The sequence below is a fragment of the Chelon labrosus genome (assembly GCF_963514085.1).
Source record: "Chelon labrosus genome assembly, chromosome: 24".
Lineage (NCBI taxonomy): Eukaryota > Metazoa > Chordata > Actinopteri > Mugiliformes > Mugilidae > Chelon > Chelon labrosus.
Window position 1 is genome coordinate 14,311,511 of NC_140357.1, and position 17,899 is coordinate 14,329,409.

The 17,899-nt window shown below is 50.5% G+C and overlaps 3 protein-coding genes across 5 annotated transcripts; 1 reads left to right on the forward strand and 2 right to left on the reverse strand.

The window, feature by feature from the left end:
- Positions 1-8,876, reverse strand: LOC311509588 (uncharacterized protein; the record flags this gene model as incomplete). The annotated part of the gene is made up of 16 exons (XM_084574820.1): positions 1-614; positions 774-894; positions 989-1,095; positions 1,402-1,548; positions 1,657-1,770; positions 2,422-2,446; positions 2,774-2,937; positions 4,012-4,110; positions 4,902-5,444; positions 5,752-5,872; positions 5,956-6,044; positions 6,804-6,944; positions 7,033-7,146; positions 7,218-7,242; positions 7,320-7,486; positions 8,780-8,876. 16 exons carry the CDS (start codon positions 8,874-8,876, stop codon positions 1-3), a joined length of 2,688 nt encoding a protein of 895 aa, XP_084430946.1.
- A 180-nt stretch (positions 8,877-9,056) lies between these two features.
- On the reverse strand, positions 9,057-13,234 carry LOC311509129 (uncharacterized protein). 2 transcript variants are annotated; one of them, XM_084574190.1, is made up of 9 exons: positions 13,155-13,234; positions 10,910-11,143; positions 10,714-10,836; positions 10,399-10,631; positions 10,169-10,306; positions 9,910-10,097; positions 9,537-9,616; positions 9,382-9,465; positions 9,057-9,294 (listed from the first exon to the last, which is right to left on the reverse strand). In XM_084574190.1, exons 2-9 carry the CDS (start codon positions 11,109-11,111, stop codon positions 9,149-9,151), a joined length of 1,194 nt encoding a protein of 397 aa, XP_084430316.1. In that variant the 5' UTR covers positions 11,112-11,143; positions 13,155-13,234; the 3' UTR covers positions 9,057-9,148. The 2 variants fall into 2 exon arrangements, with proteins under 2 accessions (XP_084430316.1, XP_084430315.1); XM_084574189.1 differs by lacking the exon at positions 13,155-13,234 and adding an exon at positions 12,134-12,423.
- Positions 12,720-14,832, forward strand: LOC311509130 (uncharacterized protein). 2 transcript variants are annotated; one of them, XR_014699798.1, is made up of 3 exons: positions 12,720-13,167; positions 13,298-13,411; positions 13,511-13,558. XR_014699798.1 is itself a non-coding variant. In XM_084574191.1 (3 exons), exons 1-3 carry the CDS (start codon positions 13,143-13,145, stop codon positions 13,917-13,919), a joined length of 324 nt encoding a protein of 107 aa, XP_084430317.1. In that variant the 5' UTR covers positions 12,720-13,142; the 3' UTR covers positions 13,920-14,832. The 2 variants fall into 2 exon arrangements, 1 of the variants encoding a protein (XP_084430317.1); XM_084574191.1 differs by lacking the exon at positions 13,511-13,558 and adding an exon at positions 13,735-14,832.
- The last annotated feature ends 3,067 nt before the right edge of the window (positions 14,833-17,899 follow it).

Consider the following 17,899-nt stretch of genomic DNA (forward strand, 5'->3'; position numbering starts at 1 on the left):
CTAGGCTAGGCTCGGCTGAGCTGAGGTGGTCATGTTGTGTTCAGGGCCCTCAGTTCTGTTCTGCAGGTGTCCTGGTGTTGCCGTTTTGTTGTGGATCCACTCCAGGTAGTTGGACACTCGGGTGTAGATGCCGTAGTTGCCCGGGCGGGCGCAGCCTTTGCCCCAGCTCACGATGCCCAGCAGGAACGCCGTGCCCTTGTACTCCGTCACCAGGGGCCCACCGCTGTCCCCTTTGCACGAGTCCTCCCGGCCCTCAATGTATCCGGCGCAGAACATGTTCTGGGTGAGCGTCACCTGGCTCTGCTCCACGCAGTCCTGCGTCCGGATCCGGGGCACCTTCAGGCGCCGGAGGAGGTGCGAGGTCGGGCCGTTCTCGCTCCGCCTCCCCCAGCCGCTCACCGTGTGCAGCCGCACCGCCCACAGCTCGCGGTTGGCCAGCGACCTCGTGGGCAGGCAGACTGGGAGGGCGAACGGCGTGTAGACGATGGGGGACGCCAGGCGGAGGAGGGCGATGTCGTTGTCAGCCGTGGTCGGCACGTAGTCCTGGTGCATGAGGATCTGGACGACCTGGATCAGCTGCTCCGTGCCCTCGTCCACCTCCGTGTTGTGTTCACCTGGCAGACGAAGAGCAGGGGCAAAGAGAGGTGTCAGACTAAAATGAGCCAATATTACATATCAGAGAGGAGCTCATATTTCTGTTCCGTGTGTTTCGTTGGGTTCTCTTCCGAGTGTGAACACAGGTGAAGCGTGGCGGCGAGAGAACACGTTCGTACCTGCGACCACTTTCAGGAACTGGACGTCGGTGTTTTCCAGGCAGTGTGACGCCGTGAGGATCCAGGTGGGTTTATAAATCACTCCCCCACAGAACCCTTTCCCTTTATGCACCAGCAGAACCTTCAACAGACACAACTCACAGCTGTTAGAACGTCACTTTAAATCTTGTAAACTGAGCTAAGCTAAGCTAAGCTAAGCTACACATTAAAGCTACCTGCCAGGGGCATTCGCCTTTTGGACACACGGTTCCTCCCACGATCCTGAGGTTCTCGTCTTTCTTTCCATCCTGCAGGACGGGAACCATGCCGCACGCTATCTCCTCTGAAAAGACGATTTCAAAGTTTAGGAGCCGGGACACGTTTTAAATGTGGCGTTCCACAGGGAGCCGCCATTAGCTTGTTTAGATTTACGTAAGCTGGTTGAGGCTAACATTGTTTAGGCTAATCTTTTAGCATTCATACTAAGGTTTGCTAATTTAACATTAGCTTGTTTATGTTTAAGTTAGCTGGTTAATGAGCCGTCTTTTAATGGAACACGTTTTAAATGTGGCGTTCCACAGGGAGCCGCGCTAGAGCCTCCTTCATTCTTCATGAACCCGCTGGAGAAACATGCTAACGTCAAACCCACCTTGTGCGACGCAGCTCCGTCCGTCGGCATCCAGGAAGTAGCCGTCTGCACATGAGCAGTTCAGTCTTCGTCCTTCCTCGTCTTCTTGGCAGAAATGTTTGCAGCCTCCGTTCTCCAGCAGACACGTCTCAGGTTCGGCCAGCAGCTCTGGAAGGACGGGATGTCTCTGGTCTTATTGAAGCGGGACCCAGACCGGAGCCTTGGGGGACTCCAGTCTCAACAGTTCAAACTCTAGATGTTGTGTTTGGTTCTCACCGAGTTCACAGTTGAGTCCGATGAACTGCGGCAGACAGAGGCAGGTGTAGGACGACGCCTGAGCCGAGCAGCTGCCTCCGTTCTGACAGGGGTTGGACTTACAGCTCTCTGGGACTGGGAGGGATGTTTGACACGTGGTTTAGGCTAAGAATGGCCAATTTAGCTTACCATTAGCTTGTATACGTTTAAGTTAGCTGGTTTGGGCTAGCATTGGCTCGTCTCTAAATCTAAACCTGCAAAGTCTAGTCCTTTGCAGGTTTAGATTCATACCAACATTATTTAGGCTAATATTAGCTGGTTTAGGCTAACACTGTCGAGGCTAATATTAGCTGGTTTAGGCTAACAGTGTCTAGGCTAATATTAGCTGGTTTAGGGTAACACTGTCTAGGCTAATATTAGCTGGTTTAGGCTAACACTGTCTAGGCTAATATTAGCTGGTTTAGGGTAACACTGTCTAGGCTAATATTAGCTGGTTTAGGGTAAGACTGTCTCGGCTGATATTAGCTGGTTTAGGGTAACACTGTCTAGGCTAATATTAGCTGGTTTAGGGTAAGACTGTCTAGGCTAATATTAGCTGGTTTAGGGTAACACTGTCTAGGCTAATATTAGCTGGTTTAGGCTAACAGTGTCTAGGCTAATATTAGCTGGTTTAGGGTAACACTGTCTAGGCTAATATTAGCTGGTTTAGGCTAACAGTGTCTAGGCTAATATTAGCTGGTTTAGGGTAATGTTTGTGATTCTAAAAAAGGCATTACGTTTACTTACTGTTGTACATTTTCCAGAATTCGTCCTGAGGAAACAGAAAGGACAGAAACATTGGTTGGCGTCCATCAATAAAAAAAGAAAACATCGTGGACGAGCTACGTGACCGTATATAAAGATGGACGACGTTGAACATTGTCCTTTTGATGTAGCCTAGCTGCTCAGATGCTAATGCAGTCTGCAAGAAACTGAGCTGTCAATCACTTCCTGTTTCTACAGCGTCAAACGACATTTGGGCTTGGAGGGGGCGGGGCTTATGTCATGGCCTGTACTGCAGCCAGCCACCAGGGGGAGCTCTACATGCGTCGTCCATCTTTATGTCCAGTCACAATGTTTGACCATTTCTGAGTCGGACCGTGAGCTCCGTGTGTTCGAACACCTCCCTGGCCTCCTCGTAGGAGCACTTCTCCTCCAGACACTCCCTCTTCAGGTCGCCCGCCTGCATCTCCTCGAACCAGCCCGAGTTAAAGCGCCGAGTCCGGACCAGGACGCCATGAGCTTGGTCCGGATCCAGGAAGACTGATTAACACAAGAGGAAGAGGAAGAGTTGGTCACTGCTGCTGACATGTCCTGCAGCGCCACCGTGAGGCTAGCATGGTCCTGCAGCTAGCAACTACTGATCACACTGATATTAGCATATTAGCACATTAGATATTAGCTGGTTTAGGCTAATATTGTTTCTTGCTAACATTATTTAGGCTAATGTTAGCTGGTTTAGACCAGGGTTAGCGAGTTAGGTTTATGTTATCTTGATTAGGTGAAGATTAGCTTGTTTATGTTTCGGTCTGCTGATTTAGGCTAGCATTGTCTAGGCTAATAGCCGGTTTAGGCTAACATTTTCTGGTTCAGATCTATGCTCACATTATTTAGGCTAATGCTAGCTGTTTTATAATAATATTAGCTAGTTTAGACTAATAATAGCAGGTTTATGCTAACGTTTGCTAGTCTAAGCTAATGCTACCTGGTGTAGAATAATATTACCTGCTCGTTGGCTAATTTAGGTTGATTGTTGTTGGTTTAGTCTCGTGTTAGCTATTGTGGCCTAATATTAGCTTATTTAGGCTAGGGTGAGCTAGTTTAGGTTTATGTTAGCTATTTTTGGTTAACACTATTGAAGCTAATTTTGGCTAGGTTAGGTAAAGATTAGCTTGTTTGTGTTTAGATCAGCTGGTCTAGGTTAGCATTGTCTGGGCTCACAGCTAGGTTTAGGCTAGGCTGCTGGTTCAGATCTATGCTAACATGCTGATAGCAGCTTGGACCATGTCGCTCTGCAGATCAACAGAAACTAAGTCTCTTCAACAACAACAACAACAACACGTCTTCTTCTTCTGTGATTGGTTTGTCAGTAGAAATCAGAGATGCCTTTGAAAAGAAGCGGGAAGCAGTGAATAGTTTCTGTCGTCAACCAATCATCTGTAAGTTTAGTTCTGTCGCGGCGCCACCCTGAGGTTAACATTTGAATCTGTTCTACAACAAACAAACAAGACTGTTAGCATTTAGCATAGCTGCTAGCCTGGTTTTGCTTCAGATCATTGTCGGCGTTATCTCTGAAGAATCTTTTCTCACCGATCGATTATCGCGGACGTCTCTCACCTGAAGCCGGGCGGCAGCCGTGGAGGCCGAAGACGAAGGTGATGAAGACTCTCAGCCACATCGTTGCTTCATCAGAGTTTCTGCTGCTTGTTTGTGGACCTGAAGGTGCAAAGTCTGTCCCCTCCAGCGTCCCCCAGCGTCCCCCAGCGTCCCCCTCCAGCGTCCCCCCACCATCAGATCACATGCTCCGGCAGAGAATCCAAACAAACTAATCACCGTCATTGATCGTTCTGGGAAAAACCTCCTGCTGCTAAATAAATACTCAGTCGCTTTTAACAAGTAGCTTTAAAGTCCAAAGAAATGAATGAGTGAAGGAGTTTATGCTACATTAGCAGCTTTAAGCTAACGTTGTGTAGGCTAATATTAGTTGATTTAAGCTAACATTAGCTGGTTTAGGCTAATGTTGTTTTGGCTAATGTTAGTTGGTTTATACTGATACTGGCGAATTAAGAATAATATTAGCTGATTTATGCTAATGTTAGCTAGTTTAGAATAATATTAGCTGCTAGTGTAGCCAAGTTAGGTTTAGACTTATGTTGTTTAGGACAGTGTTAGCTAGTGTGGACTAATATTAGCTACTTTAATGTTGACATTCACTGGTTTAGATTTATGTTAGCTGGTTTAGGCTAACGTTGGCTAGGTTAGGCTGATGTTAGCTTGTTTATGTTTAAGCCAGCTGGTTCAGGCGGCGCCATACAGCAGATCATTAGAAACATCAACACGACGTCTTCTTCTGTGGTGGTTTAATGGCAGAAACACTGACAGACATGAAACACATTTTAATATCAGAACAGAACGACGTTGAGGTCGTCACATATTTATTATTCTTCACTTTCACGTGAACCTCTGCGTCCTGCTCTGCTCCAGAAGCCGAGGCCTCCGCTCTCAACCGGTTGTCATGACGTCCTCTATCCAGTCCAGGAAGTTGCTGACCTTGGTGTAGACGCCGTACATGTTTTCTTTGGCGCAGCCCTTGCCCCAGCTCACCACGCCCGTCAGGAACCAGGTTTTCTTGTAGCGGGTCACGAGCGGGCCGCCGCTGTCGCCCTCGCAGGCGTCCTGGCCGCCGGTCCTCAGTCCGGCGCACAGCATGTTCCTGGTGATGTTGAGCTCCGTGTGGAGGCGGCACTCCTGCAGCGGGACCCTGGGCAGCACCAGGCGCTGCAGGAACCTGGCGGGGGGGCCGGACTGCGCCAGGCGGCCCCAGCCGGACACGGTGGAGTGGCGGATGGTGGCGAGCGTCCGGGTGAAGGTGCTGTTTCGGGCGGGGAGGCAGATGGGCACGACGTGGAGCCCCAGTTTGATGGGGCGGTGAAGCTTCAGCAGCGCCAGGTCGCTGTCGGAGGTGGACTGGTTGTAGCCGCTGTGGATCACGACCTTCAGAACCCGCCGCCGCTGCTCCGTCTTCTCGTCCTCTTTCAGGTCGTGTTCACCTTCAAATCAAAAGCAAAGTGAAACAATGTTCAGTGGGTTAGCCCAGACCAGCTAGCATTAGCCTAAACAACGTTAGCCTAGACCAGCTAACATTAGCCTAAACAACCTTAGCCTAGACCAGCTAGCATTAGCCTAAACAACGTTAGCCTAGACCAGCTAACGTTAGCCTAAACAACCTTAGCCTAGACCAGCTAACATTAGCCTAAACAACGTTAGCCTCGACCAGCTAGCTACATCATCAAATCTAAACCTAGCAGATGACTGTAGAAATAAAAGACAGACGTTAGCATGTTTGGCGGGACTCACCCACAGTGACGTGGAAGATGGCGACAGGTTTGAGCCAAACGCAGTGAGCCGCTGTTAGCACCCACTGATCCGTCAGGACGATGGCGCCGCAGGTGAAGACGTTGTGTTCCATCAGCAGCGCCTCAACAAAGACACGCGTAACGTTAACCAGCAGTCATCCACGGCTTAGTGTCGCTAGCCGCTAGCTGACACTGGGACACTTACCTGCCATGGACAGTGTCCTTTGGGGCAGATCTTCCCGTTAACGACCCTGGGGGCAAAGTGGACCAATGGTCTTCCACAGACGACTCCATCTGCAGCAACGCAAACCGTCAACACGTTGCCTCAGAACATAGAACTGGAAAAGCTGGAACATCATGATGCCCCACCCACAAACTAGACATGTTTTATCTATAGCTTATATGAGGGTTACCATGGCAACCGGAGCCTCGGACGTCCACCGAAGACCAACTGTCCTCTACACAGACGTGGACGACCAGAGAATCACTGCAGATGTGGACGGGATTAGCTGGTCTAGGCTAATGTTAGCTGTTTGGGCTAACATTATCTTTGCTGTTTTAGGCTAAGTTTGGCTATTTTAGGCTAATGTTAGCTGGCTTAGGCTAAGTTTGGCTAGTTTAGGTTAACATTCTGGTTTATGTTTCAGCTGGTTTAGGCTAACGTTGATTATGCTAATATTAGCAGGACCAGGCTAATGTTGGCTGGTTTGAGTGAATATTAGCTGGTTCAAGCTAACATTACCTGGTTTTAGGCTAATATTGGCTAGTCTCGGCTGGTGTAGGCTAACGTTAGCGGTTTATGCTAACATTATGTTGCTTAAACTTTGCTAATTTAGGCTAACGTTTGGCTAGTTTGGTCAACATTACCTGGTTTAGGCTAAGTGTGACTTGTTTAGGTTAACATTCTGGTTTATGTTTAAGTTAGCTGGATTAGGCTAACGTGTATGCTAATGTTAGCTGGTTCAGGCTGACTGAACTACGCTGATAGCGGCTTGGAGAACCAGGTGAACCCAGACAGAGCGGTGGCATCAGGCTGGTTGCTATGGTGTTGACCTTGAGGCAGGCAGGTGCTGTTGTCCCGGTCCAGAGCGTAGCCCGGAGCACAGAAGCAGTCGTGGGACTGATCTGGACGCCCTCTGCAGAAGTGTTCACATCCTCCGTTCCTGTAGCGACAGCCGTTGGAGGTGGAGCGTACTGCGAGATCACAAAGACAAAGACACGGCGGCGTCTTCAGCATCGGTCAGAGGAGACGCCGGACAAATGCCCCAGCGCCAGATCTCACCTCTGTCACAGTTGAGTCCATGAAAACCCGGCGAACATTTGCAGACGTAGGTGTCCAAGTGGCGAGTACAGGTGGCGCCGTTCTTACAGGGAGACGACAGGCAGCGATCCACGGCTGCAAACAGGAAGTGACATCATCAGTGACCATGAGAAACCCTGGATGGGGGGAAATGGTCGAGGGTCTACCTGTGTAGGTCCTCCAGAAGTTCTCCTGAGAACAGAGAAGACATCCGTTAGAGACGCAATAAAGACCAGGAACCGGGACAGGACCTTCAGGTGGAGTCTGACCAGCTGTTGAGGCAGAGCGAAGATCTCCCTGGCCTCCTCGTACGAACACTTCTCCTCGTTGCACTCTCGCTCCAGGTTGCCTTGCTTCAGCTCCTCCAGCAGGAAGTTGGCCCGACGGCTGCGGCGCAGGAAAACGTTGGCCTCGGGCCGGTCTACGAACACGCCGCCTTCACGGGGACACGGAACAGGGTCAGTAACGGTAACGTAACGGGGTGAGTAACAGGGTCAGTAACAGGGTCAGTAACGTTAACGGGGTCAGTAACAGTAACAGGGTCAGTAACGGTAACGGGGTCAGTAACGGGGTCAGTAACAGGGTCAGTAACAGTAACAGGGTCAGTAACAGGGTCAGTAACAGTAACGGGGTCAGTAACGTTAACGGGGTCAGTAACAGTAACGGGGTCAGTAACGGGGTCAGTAACGGTAACAGGGTCAGTAACAGGGTCAGTAACAGTAACAGGGTCAGTAACAGGGTCAGTAACGAGGTCAGTAACAGTAACGGGGTCAGTAACGTTAACGGGGTCAGTAACAGGGTCAGTAACAGTAACAGGGTCAGTAACGGGGTCAGTAACAGTAACAGGGTCAGTAACAGGGTCAGTAACAGGGTCAGTAACAGGGTCAGTAACAGTAACAGGGTCAGTAACAGGGTCAGTAACAGTAACAGGATCAGTAACGAGGTCAGTAACAGTAACAGGGTCAGTAACAGTAACAGGGTCAGTAACAGGGTCAGTAACAGTAACGGGGTCAGTAACAGGGTCAGTAACAGTAACAGGGTCAGTAACAGGGTCAGTAACAGGGTCAGTAACAGTAACAGGGTCAGTAACAGGGTCAGTAACAGTAACAGGGTCAGTAACAGTAACAGGGTCAGTAACAGGGTCAGTAACAGTAACAGGGTCAGTAACAGTAACAGGGTCAGTAACAGGGTCAGTAACAGTAACAGGGTCAGTAACAGGGTCAGTAACAGTAACAGGGTCAGTAACGGGGTCAGTAACAGTAACAGGGTCAGTAACGGGGTCAGTAACGGGGTCAGTAACAGTAACAGGGTCAGTAACAGGGTCAGTAACATGGTCGTTAACGGGCTCGTTAACGTTACTTGTTAGTTCGTGCGTTACCTTGAGCGGCCACTAGAGGGATGATAATAAAAGATAAAACATATTAGTAACTCACAGTGATTGAAAACACGTTACGTTTGATACTTATGCTAAGCTAACAATGTTGCTAATGCTCAGATGTATTAGATCTTTACCAGACATAAGACCAAAAGCTTTGTCATTTCCAGTAGCTAACATGCTAACGTTAGCATGCTGTGGAGAGGTGTTAGCATGTTAGCTACTGCTGACTTCTACACCTGAACGATGGGACGTTTCATTTCAGATTCAGTCGGAACCATCAACAGAAACGAGTGGCGGTGGCGGCGGCGGCGGCGGCGGCGGCGGCTGAGGCTGAGAACGTGAAGAAGAAACTGGACTGACCTCCGGGGAACCCAGTGCATGCTGGGAAAGAAGCGGTGATGAGTATTAAGAAGGAGAGACACCTCGTTTCTCTGCTGACAGACGCCATGTTTGTTCTGATCTGATCAAAGTTCAGTAACTCTCTGAAACACACACCCCCCCCCGTCCCCCGTCCCCCCCGTCCCCCGTCCCCCCGTCCAATCAGAGTCCACTCTGTCCCTCCTGTCTCATGAACCTTCTCATTTATTGGTTCCTCTTTTAAAAACCACTCAGAGGCAGGATGAATATTTGGATGAAAACATTTTAATGATCAGTTGTAAAGTGACGTAATAATGTAAACAGTGAGTAGCTCCTCCTCTCCACCAGGGGGCGACGCTCCAGTCAGCCCAGCTCCTTCAGGACGTCAGGGACCAGCTCCTGGGCGTCTCTCAGTTCGTCCTTCCACTCCTGAGGGACGCCGGCTCCTCGGTACGGGGCCCCGGCCCCCAGCAGGGCCCCCAGCGCCGCCCCGCGGTTACAGTTCTCACCTGAAGATGGAGACAAAGAACATGTTCCGTCAGAGGTTCCCTGTCCAGACGGAACCACGTGTGTCGGATGTCAACGCTGCGTCAAACCTCCACAGTTGGTGTTGGCCAGGATCCCTCCGGTCAGGTCGTCGTGGAACTCGTGGGCCAGGTAGAACATGCTGCTCAGAGCTCCTGTTGGTCAACACACTCAGGTCAGAGCTCCGCCCACATCACCTCACCTGGTTTCATGTTCACCTTCACACCTTTAGTGTAGCAGGCCAGGCCCAGGTAGCTGACGGCGCTCTGGTGGACCTTCAGTCTGTCCTCAGAGGACACGGGGAACCTGAAACCACACGGGCTTTTATTGTGAAATATCCACAGGAAGTGTTTTGTTGCTGGAGTGATTGTTTTATTCAAAATAAAAGCCTCTTCTGGAAGGTATTTATGCTAAGCTAACAATGCTGCTAATGCTAGGATGTATTGTCTAACACCTTTACCAATAATAAAACCAAAGCCTTATTATTTCCAGTCGCTAACATGCTAACACGCTAACACTAACGTTAGCGTGCTATGGAGAGGTGTTAGCATTGGTATTTGTGCTAAGCTAACAGTGTTGCTTCCCCGTCCCCGTCCCACCTGGCGGCCCTGCGGCTGAAGCTCTGGCAGGCGTCCCAGGCGTCCAGCGTCCTCAGAGCGTGCTCGGCCTGCTGGCGGACGCTGGCCCCGCCCACCACGGCGTGCAGCGCCCGGCTGTAGATGGACACGTACTCGGGCACTTTGGGGTGAGGATGGGTGAGCTTCACGAACTCCACTGCTGCCTGGACCTGGGGACGGAGCAGGTTAAAGGACGGGACGGAGACCGAGCTAGAGACGTGGTTGGTTGGCGTTCACTCACAGCTCGCTCCTCATTGGCTGAGGCGGACAGCAGGACGAAGGGGAGGATCATGGGAAGGCAGCCGATGGCGTCCAGCTGACCGTCAGGGACGCGGGAGCTCAGCTTGAGTCTGGAGCGTCTCTCTGCAAACCTCAGGACCTGCGGGACAACGAGGAACCAGAGCAACCGGTCAGGAACAGGACGTCCCATCGCCGCCGCCGCCGCTGCCGGACGAGGAGCGCTTGTTTTACCTCACGGGGGGAGGTTGGTCTGCTGTCCTGCCAGTCGGCGAAGAAGGAGCGGTGGAAGGACTCGGCGTAGGTGTCCCCGTGAGACCCGGGGGTCGTCAGGAACTCCACGTAGTCCGAGAGGACGGCGGCTCGGGCGTCCGGCTGAGAGACGTCGCTGAAACCCCCGGCAACCAGAGACCGGGCGGCTCGCAGGGAACAGAGGACGTTCAGGGTGTTGTCTCCGGCCTGAAGACCTGCAGGACGACAGCGGGACAGACGAGTGAGGACGAGACAGAACGAGACAGCACGTCCCAGCGTCCTGCAGCGTCGTGGTACCTTGGTGGTAATGGACCGAGCCCGTGGAGGACTTCCACGCCTCCAGCTTATCGTGGAGGATGACGTTCCCGACCACATCGGGCCTCTCGGCGCCAGACGACCAGCCGGTCCGACCGCTGCCGGCTGCAACACAACCAGCAAACAGTCAGTGGGCGGAGCTCTCCAGGGCGCCGCCGACCCTCAGACCTTGACCTACCGGTGTTGGAGAGGCTCAGGATGCTGGACGGGTGTCTGCTTGGGGGGGCGCTGAAGCCTGACACCCAGCCCCCCAGGTCTCTCCGGATGTCCTGGACGTCGTAGTACCAGTGGACCGGCATGGACATGGAGTCGGCCGCACACGCGCCCCAGAAGGCCTCGCCCACCGCCCGCCGCGCCGCCGCCGCCGCCGCCGCCGCCATCTTAGCCGGGACCAAACACACCTGAGAGACGCCTGAGAGACACCAAGCAGGTCTGAGCCGTTAGCATTAGCATCACCTAGCATCACCTAGCATCACCTAGCATCACATAGCATCTCCTAGCATCTCCTAGCATCACCTAGCATCCCTCTCCTCACTTTAGTTCCTGGTGTAGATTCTTGATGCAGGTGAAAAAGTTCCTGGAACTAATTAGATTCATCGATTCAATAAAAACACTGAAGAATAAACAACATGTAGAATTATAATATATTATATAACATATTATATAAAATATTAGAACATATTATAGAACATATTATATAACCTATTAGAACATATTAGAACATATTATAGAACATATTAGAACATATAATAGAACATATTATAGAACATATTAGAACATATTATAGAACATATTAGAACATATTATAGAACATATTATATAACCTATTAGAACATATTATAGAACATATTATAGAACATATTATAGAACATATTAGAACATATTATAGAACATATTAGAACATATTAGAACATATTATAGAACATATAATAATATATTATAGAACATATTAGAACATATTATAGAACATATTATATAACCTATTAGAACATATTATAGAACATATTAGAACACATTATAGAACATATAATAATATATTATATAACATATTAGAACATATTATAGAACATATTAGAACATATTATATAACCTATTAGAACATATTATAGAACATATTAGAACATATTATAGAACATATTAGAACATATTATAGAACATATTAGAACATATTATATAACATATTATAGAACATATTATAGAACATATTATAGAACATATTAGAACATATTATAGAACATATTAGAACATATTATAGAACATATTATAGAACATATTAGAACATATTATAGAACATATTAGAACATATTGTAGAACATATTAGAACATATTATAGAACATATTAGAACATATTATAGAACATATTAGAACATATAATGACATATTAACGAACAACACCAGCCACCTTGGTCGGTTAATCCGCTCGTCGATCAGTAGAGTCGACGAACAGAATCAAACACAGACTAAATGAAGATGTGACTCCTCTGGCTCGAGCGTCAGCGGTGAATGCGTCCTCACCTGTCCGCGCGCCTCCAACTTACATAACCTGGTTACAACACCGTTACAAAACAGACAGGAAGTGGCTAACGTTAGCACCCGAAGCTAACGGGACGTCCCCAGAGCTCACGGCTCCCGCAGTAAACGGAGACAGTCGGTGTGTGTCTGTCCTGGAGGAGGACATCTATAAGAAAGACGTTTGTTTATGTTGACATGCGGCTCTACGGCGCCTGGGCGGGGTCAAATCAAAAGGCGAAACTAAATGTAGCTTCTCTGCCCTGAGTTGGGTCTGACAGGCAGCCAGGCCACAGATAAAACGGACATAAACATGTAAAAGAATACATTATTATCTCTAGATTTCTCAGTAATTGTATCCAATTATTAATTTCTCTGTTGGGTGTTTTATTATTGTACCTTTTACCCCTCTGATGTTAAAATATGTATTTAAATTCCTGGAAGACTAAAATCAGGGTGTAATCCCCTGAGCTCACGCTACGGCGGCCGTCAGGGACCAACACAACGCGGAAGCATAAATCCGTTCCAACCATACAGTCAGACACGGACGCTGCTGCTAGCTGCTAGCCGCTAGCTTGGTGCTAACTGAACTTTAAAAGGAAAAGATATTAGCGTTTAAAATATTTTACAGCTGCGTTTATGAGTCAGCAAATATATTTAATTAATAACACACCGCCGATAGTTGGAAGCAGCTAGCTTGTTAGCTTCACAGCAGAATGAATGAGGGAGGCGTTTTAAACGGAGCTAACGATGCTAACGGTGCTAGCCGTGTTTAGCTAGCAGCTAATTTAACTCGTTTAACTGTTGTTAGCTGTTAGCTGTTAGCTGTTAGCTGTTTGTTACAGTTCCCTCTGCTAGTAGCTGTTAGCTAGGTTAGCTCAGAGCTAACTCAGAGCTAGAGGATGGAGATGGACCCTGGAGATGTTGGTGAGGAACCTTTCAGAATAAAAGCCTGAGCTGGTCCTGGTCCTGGTTCTGGTCCTGGTCCTGGTCCTGGTCCTGGTTCTGGTCCTGGTTCTGGTCTCTGAGGTTAAACTGGTTCTCATGTGTCTTCCAGAGCGGGCCAAAGCGTTCTGGACCGACGAGGACGTGGAGCAGGTGTTCAGCCGGGTCCTGTCGTACCTGGAGCACCTGAAGACCGTCTTGAAGAGGAGCACGGCCTCAGACAAAGGTTCTCCTCTTCTCCCTCCTCCTCCTCCTCCTCGTCCTGCTCCTCATGTCTCCAGGAGGAGGTGTGTCCTGTGCTGATGTTTGTCTTTGTGTCCACCAGAGTACGTCCAGGCCATGAGGCTGCTGGAGGCTCTGGACTGCTCCTCCTCCTCCTCCTCCTCCTCCTCTCCTCCTCCTCTCCTCCTCCTCCTACTCTTCTCCCTTCTCCTCCTCCTCCTCCTCTTCTTCTTCCTCCTCCTCCTCCTCCTCTTCCTCCTCCTCCTCCTCCTCATGTCTCCAGCAGGAGGTGTGTCCTGTGCTGATGTTTGTCTTTGTGTCCACCAGAGTACGTCCAGGCCATGAGGCTGCTGGAGGCTCTGGACTGCTCCTCCTCTTCCTCCTCCTCCTCCTCCTCCTCCCCTCAGGACCAGGACTCCTCTGTGGTCCAGGTGGTCATCGGTTCAGGTAAATGGAGGAATCTCCTCATGACGATTTTGACGTTTCTCGCTTCGTTATGTTGGAATATGTGAAATGAACAGAAATGGAAGGGATACCTTCTTATATGTGATTTCTGCAACAATGGTAGGCTGGCCTACTGAAAACGTTGTACATCTGACTGCAGTTCAATGCAGAGTTCATTTCTTCCATTAAACAGTAAAAAGGCATTTTTAACATGTTGGTAACAGTAGAATAAGAGAGATAATGGACTTCACTCCATTAGACTATAAAATAAAAAATAAAAATAGCCTGGGCTATTGGCTCAACTGTCAGCACGCTCGCCTCCCGATCCGAGGTGCTGCTGGTTCGAGTCCGGGCGTGTGCAGAGCTGAATCACGCAGGTTACATTCTAAGGCTTCCCGTTGGGCAGTTTTACCATCTAGAACGCTTGCATTCAATTTGTAGAAGTGTCGTCCATTATCCTTTACTTATATCGTAGTACTGCTTCTTCAGTATCATCCTAAATTGGTTTAGTGGGTAACACGTCAGTCTGGTGATCGGCCGTCCGTAGTTCAAATCTTGTTAACGGTTAGTAGATTTTTGGGGTTCTTCTTCACACCTGTCTGTCTAAAAATGAAAACAAATGGCATTTAATCTCCATCTCAATATCTTTCTGTGAATTCGTTTCATGGTTGAGTTACAGGTGCTAAACGACTTTGGGTGTAAAAGTAAATATTCAAATAAGTAGCCTAATCAGCAGTTCATTTTCACCAAGACTGGAGACCAAAGCACTATGCTACTTAATCCTTATTCAGTAGATTTGCTGCTATTCACAATCCTTTGCATACAGCATGCTTGTTGTAACACGGGTATAAATTCCGGTAACTCCAAAGCTTCTATTTCGTCGGCAACAACGAATGCAAACACCGCGAGATCCGCCATTGTTTACAGGAAGTTGACCGTGTCCGACTTGTCTGCAGCCGTTTTATGCTCCGCCCCTACAGTCGGCGTTTTATGCTCCGCCCCTACAGTCGGCGTATTTATGCTCCGCCCCTACAGTCGGCGTATTTATGCTCCGCCCCTACAGTCGGCGTATTTATGCTCCGCCCCTACAGTCGGCGTATTTATGCTCCGCCCCTACAGTCTGCGTTTTATGCTCCACCCCTACAGTCTGCGTTTTATGCTCCACCCCTACAGTAGGCGTATTTATGCTCCGCCCCTACAGTCGGCCGGCGTTTTATGCTCCGCCCCTACAGTCTGCGTTTTATGCTCCGCCCCTACAGTCGGCGTTTTATGCTCCGCCCCTACAGTCGGCGTATTATGCTCCGCCCCTACAGTCGGCGTATTTATGCTCCACCCCTACAGTCGGCCGGTGTTTTATGCTCCGCCCCTACAGTCGGCGTTTTATGCTCCGCCCCTACAGTCTGCGTTTTATGCTCCGCCCCTACAGTCGGCGTATTTATGCTCCACCCCTACAGTCGGCGTTTTATGCTCCGCCCCTACAGTCTGCGTTTTATGCTCCACCCCTACAGTCTGCGTTTTATGCTCCACCCCTACAGTCGGCGTTTTGTGCTCCACCCCTACAGTCTGCGTTTTATGCTCCACCCCTACAGTCTGCGTTTTATGCTCCGCCCCTACAGACGGCGTTTTGTGCTCCGCCCCTACAGTCTGCGTTTTATGCTCCGCCCCTACAGTCGGCGTTTTATGCTCCGCCCCTACAGTCTGCGTTTTATGCTCCGCCCCTACAGTCGGCGTTTTATGCTCCGCCCCTACAGTCGGCCGGCATTTTATGCTCCGCCCCTACAGTCGGCGTTTTATGCTCCGCCCCTACAGTCGGCGTATTTATGCTCCGCCCCTACAGTCGGCCGGCGTTTTATGCTCCGCCCCTACAGTCGGCGTTTTATGCTCCGCCCCTACAGTCTGCGTTTTATGCTCCGCCCCTACAGTCGGCGTTTTATGCTCCGCCCCTACAGTCGGCCGGCGTTTTATGCTCCGCCCCTACAGTCGGCGTTTTATGCTCCGCCCCTACAGTCGGCGTATTTATGCTCCGCCCCTACAGTCGGCCGGTGTTTTATGCTCCGCCCCTACAGTCGGCGTTTTATGCTCCGCCCCTACAGTCGGCGTTTTATGCTCCGCCCCTACAGTCGGCGTATTATGCTCCGCCCCTACAGTCGGCGTATTATGCCGTGCCCCTACAGTCGGCGTTTTATGCTCCGCCCCTACAGTCTGCGTTTTATGCTCCGCCCCTACAGTCGGCGTTTTATGCTCCGCCCCTACAGTCGGCGTATTATGCTCCGCCCCTACAGTCGGCGTATTTATGCTCCACCCCTACAGTCGGCCGGTGTTTTATGCTCCGCCCCTACAGTCGGCGTTTTATGCTCCGCCCCTACAGTCTGCGTTTTATGCTCCGCCCCTACAGTCGGCGTATTTATGCTCCACCCCTACAGTCGGCGTTTTATGCTCCGCCCCTACAGTCTGCGTTTTATGCTCCACCCCTACAGTCTGCGTTTTATGCTCCACCCCTACAGTCGGCGTTTTGTGCTCCACCCCTACAGTCTGCGTTTTATGCTCCACCCCTACAGTCTGCGTTTTATGCTCCGCCCCTACAGACGGCGTTTTGTGCTCCGCCCCTACAGTCTGCGTTTTATGCTCCGCCCCTACAGTCGGCGTTTTATGCTCCGCCCCTACAGTCTGCGTTTTATGCTCCGCCCCTACAGTCGGCGTTTTATGCTCCGCCCCTACAGTCGGCCGGCATTTTATGCTCCGCCCCTACAGTCGGCGTTTTATGCTCCGCCCCTACAGTCGGCGTATTTATGCTCCGCCCCTACAGTCGGCCGGCGTTTTATGCTCCGCCCCTACAGTCGGCGTTTTATGCTCCGCCCCTACAGTCTGCGTTTTATGCTCCGCCCCTACAGTCGGCGTTTTATGCTCCGCCCCTACAGTCGGCCGGCGTTTTATGCTCCGCCCCTACAGTCGGCGTTTTATGCTCCGCCCCTACAGTCGGCGTATTTATGCTCCGCCCCTACAGTCGGCCGGTGTTTTATGCTCCGCCCCTACAGTCGGCGTTTTATGCTCCGCCCCTACAGTCGGCGTTTTATGCTCCGCCCCTACAGTCGGCGTATTATGCTCCGCCCCTACAGTCGGCGTATTATGCCGTGCCCCTACAGTCGGCGTTTTATGCTCCGCCCCTACAGTCTGCGTTTTATGCTCCGCCCCTACAGTCGGCGTTTTATGCTCCGCCCCTACAGTCGGTGTATTATGCTCCACCCTTACAGTCGGCGTTTTATGCTCCACCCTTACAGTCGGCGTATTATGCTCCGCCCCTACAGTCGGCGTTTTATGCTCCACCCTTACAGTCGGCGTATTATGCTCCGCCCCTACAGTCGGCGTTTTATGCTCCACCCTTACAGTCGGTGTATTATGCTCCACCCCTACAGTCGGCGTTTTATGCTCCACCCTTACAGTCGGCGTATTATGCTCCGCCCCTACAGTCGGCGTTTTATGCTCCACCCCTACAGTCGGCGTATTTATGCTCCACCCCTACAGTCGGCGTTTTATGCTCCACCCCTACAGTCTGCGTTTTATGCTCCGCCCCTACAGTCGGCGTTTTATGCTCCACCCCTACAGTCGGCGTATTTATGCTCCGCCCCTACAGTCTGCGTTTTATGCTCCGCCCCTACAGTCTGCGTTTTATGCTCCGCCCCTACAGTCGGCGTTTTATGCTCCACCCCTACAGTCGGCGTATTTATGCTCCGCCCCTACAGACGGCGTTTTGTGCTCCGCCCCTACAGTCTGCGTTTTATGCTCCGCCCCTACAGTCGGCGTATTATGCTCCACCCCTACAGTCGGCGTATTATGCTCCGCCCCTACAGTCGGCGTTTTATGCTCCACCCCTACAGTCGGCGTATTATGCTCCGCCCCTACAGTCGGCGTTTTATGCTCCGCCCCTACAGTCGGCGTATTATGCTCCGCCCCTACAGTCGGCGTATTATGCTCCACCCCTACAGTCGGCGTTTTATGCTCCGCCCCTACAGTCGGCGTATTATGCTCCGCCCCTACAGTCGGCGTTTTA

Bases quoted from the DNA above. Each gene is read 5' to 3' on its own strand.
- LOC311509130 (XM_084574191.1), top strand. From the start codon at position 13,143: ATGGAGATGGACCCTGGAGATGTTG. The intron at 13,168-13,297 runs GTGAGGAACCTT...TGTGTCTTCCAG, and splicing joins GATGGACCCTGGAGATGTTG to AGCGGGCCAAAGCGTTCTGG. The intron at 13,412-13,734 runs GTTCTCCTCTTC...TGTGTCCACCAG, and splicing joins GAGCACGGCCTCAGACAAAG to AGTACGTCCAGGCCATGAGG.
- LOC311509129 (XM_084574190.1), bottom strand. From the start codon at position 11,111: ATGGCGGCGGCGGCGGCGGCGGCGGCGCGGCGGGCGGTGGGCGAGGCC. The intron at 10,098-10,168 runs GTGAGTGAACGC...CTCCGTCCCCAG, and splicing joins CAGCCAATGAGGAGCGAGCT to GTCCAGGCAGCAGTGGAGTT. The intron at 9,466-9,536 runs GTGTGAAGGTGA...GTTGACCAACAG, and splicing joins CCTGGCCTGCTACACTAAAG to GAGCTCTGAGCAGCATGTTC.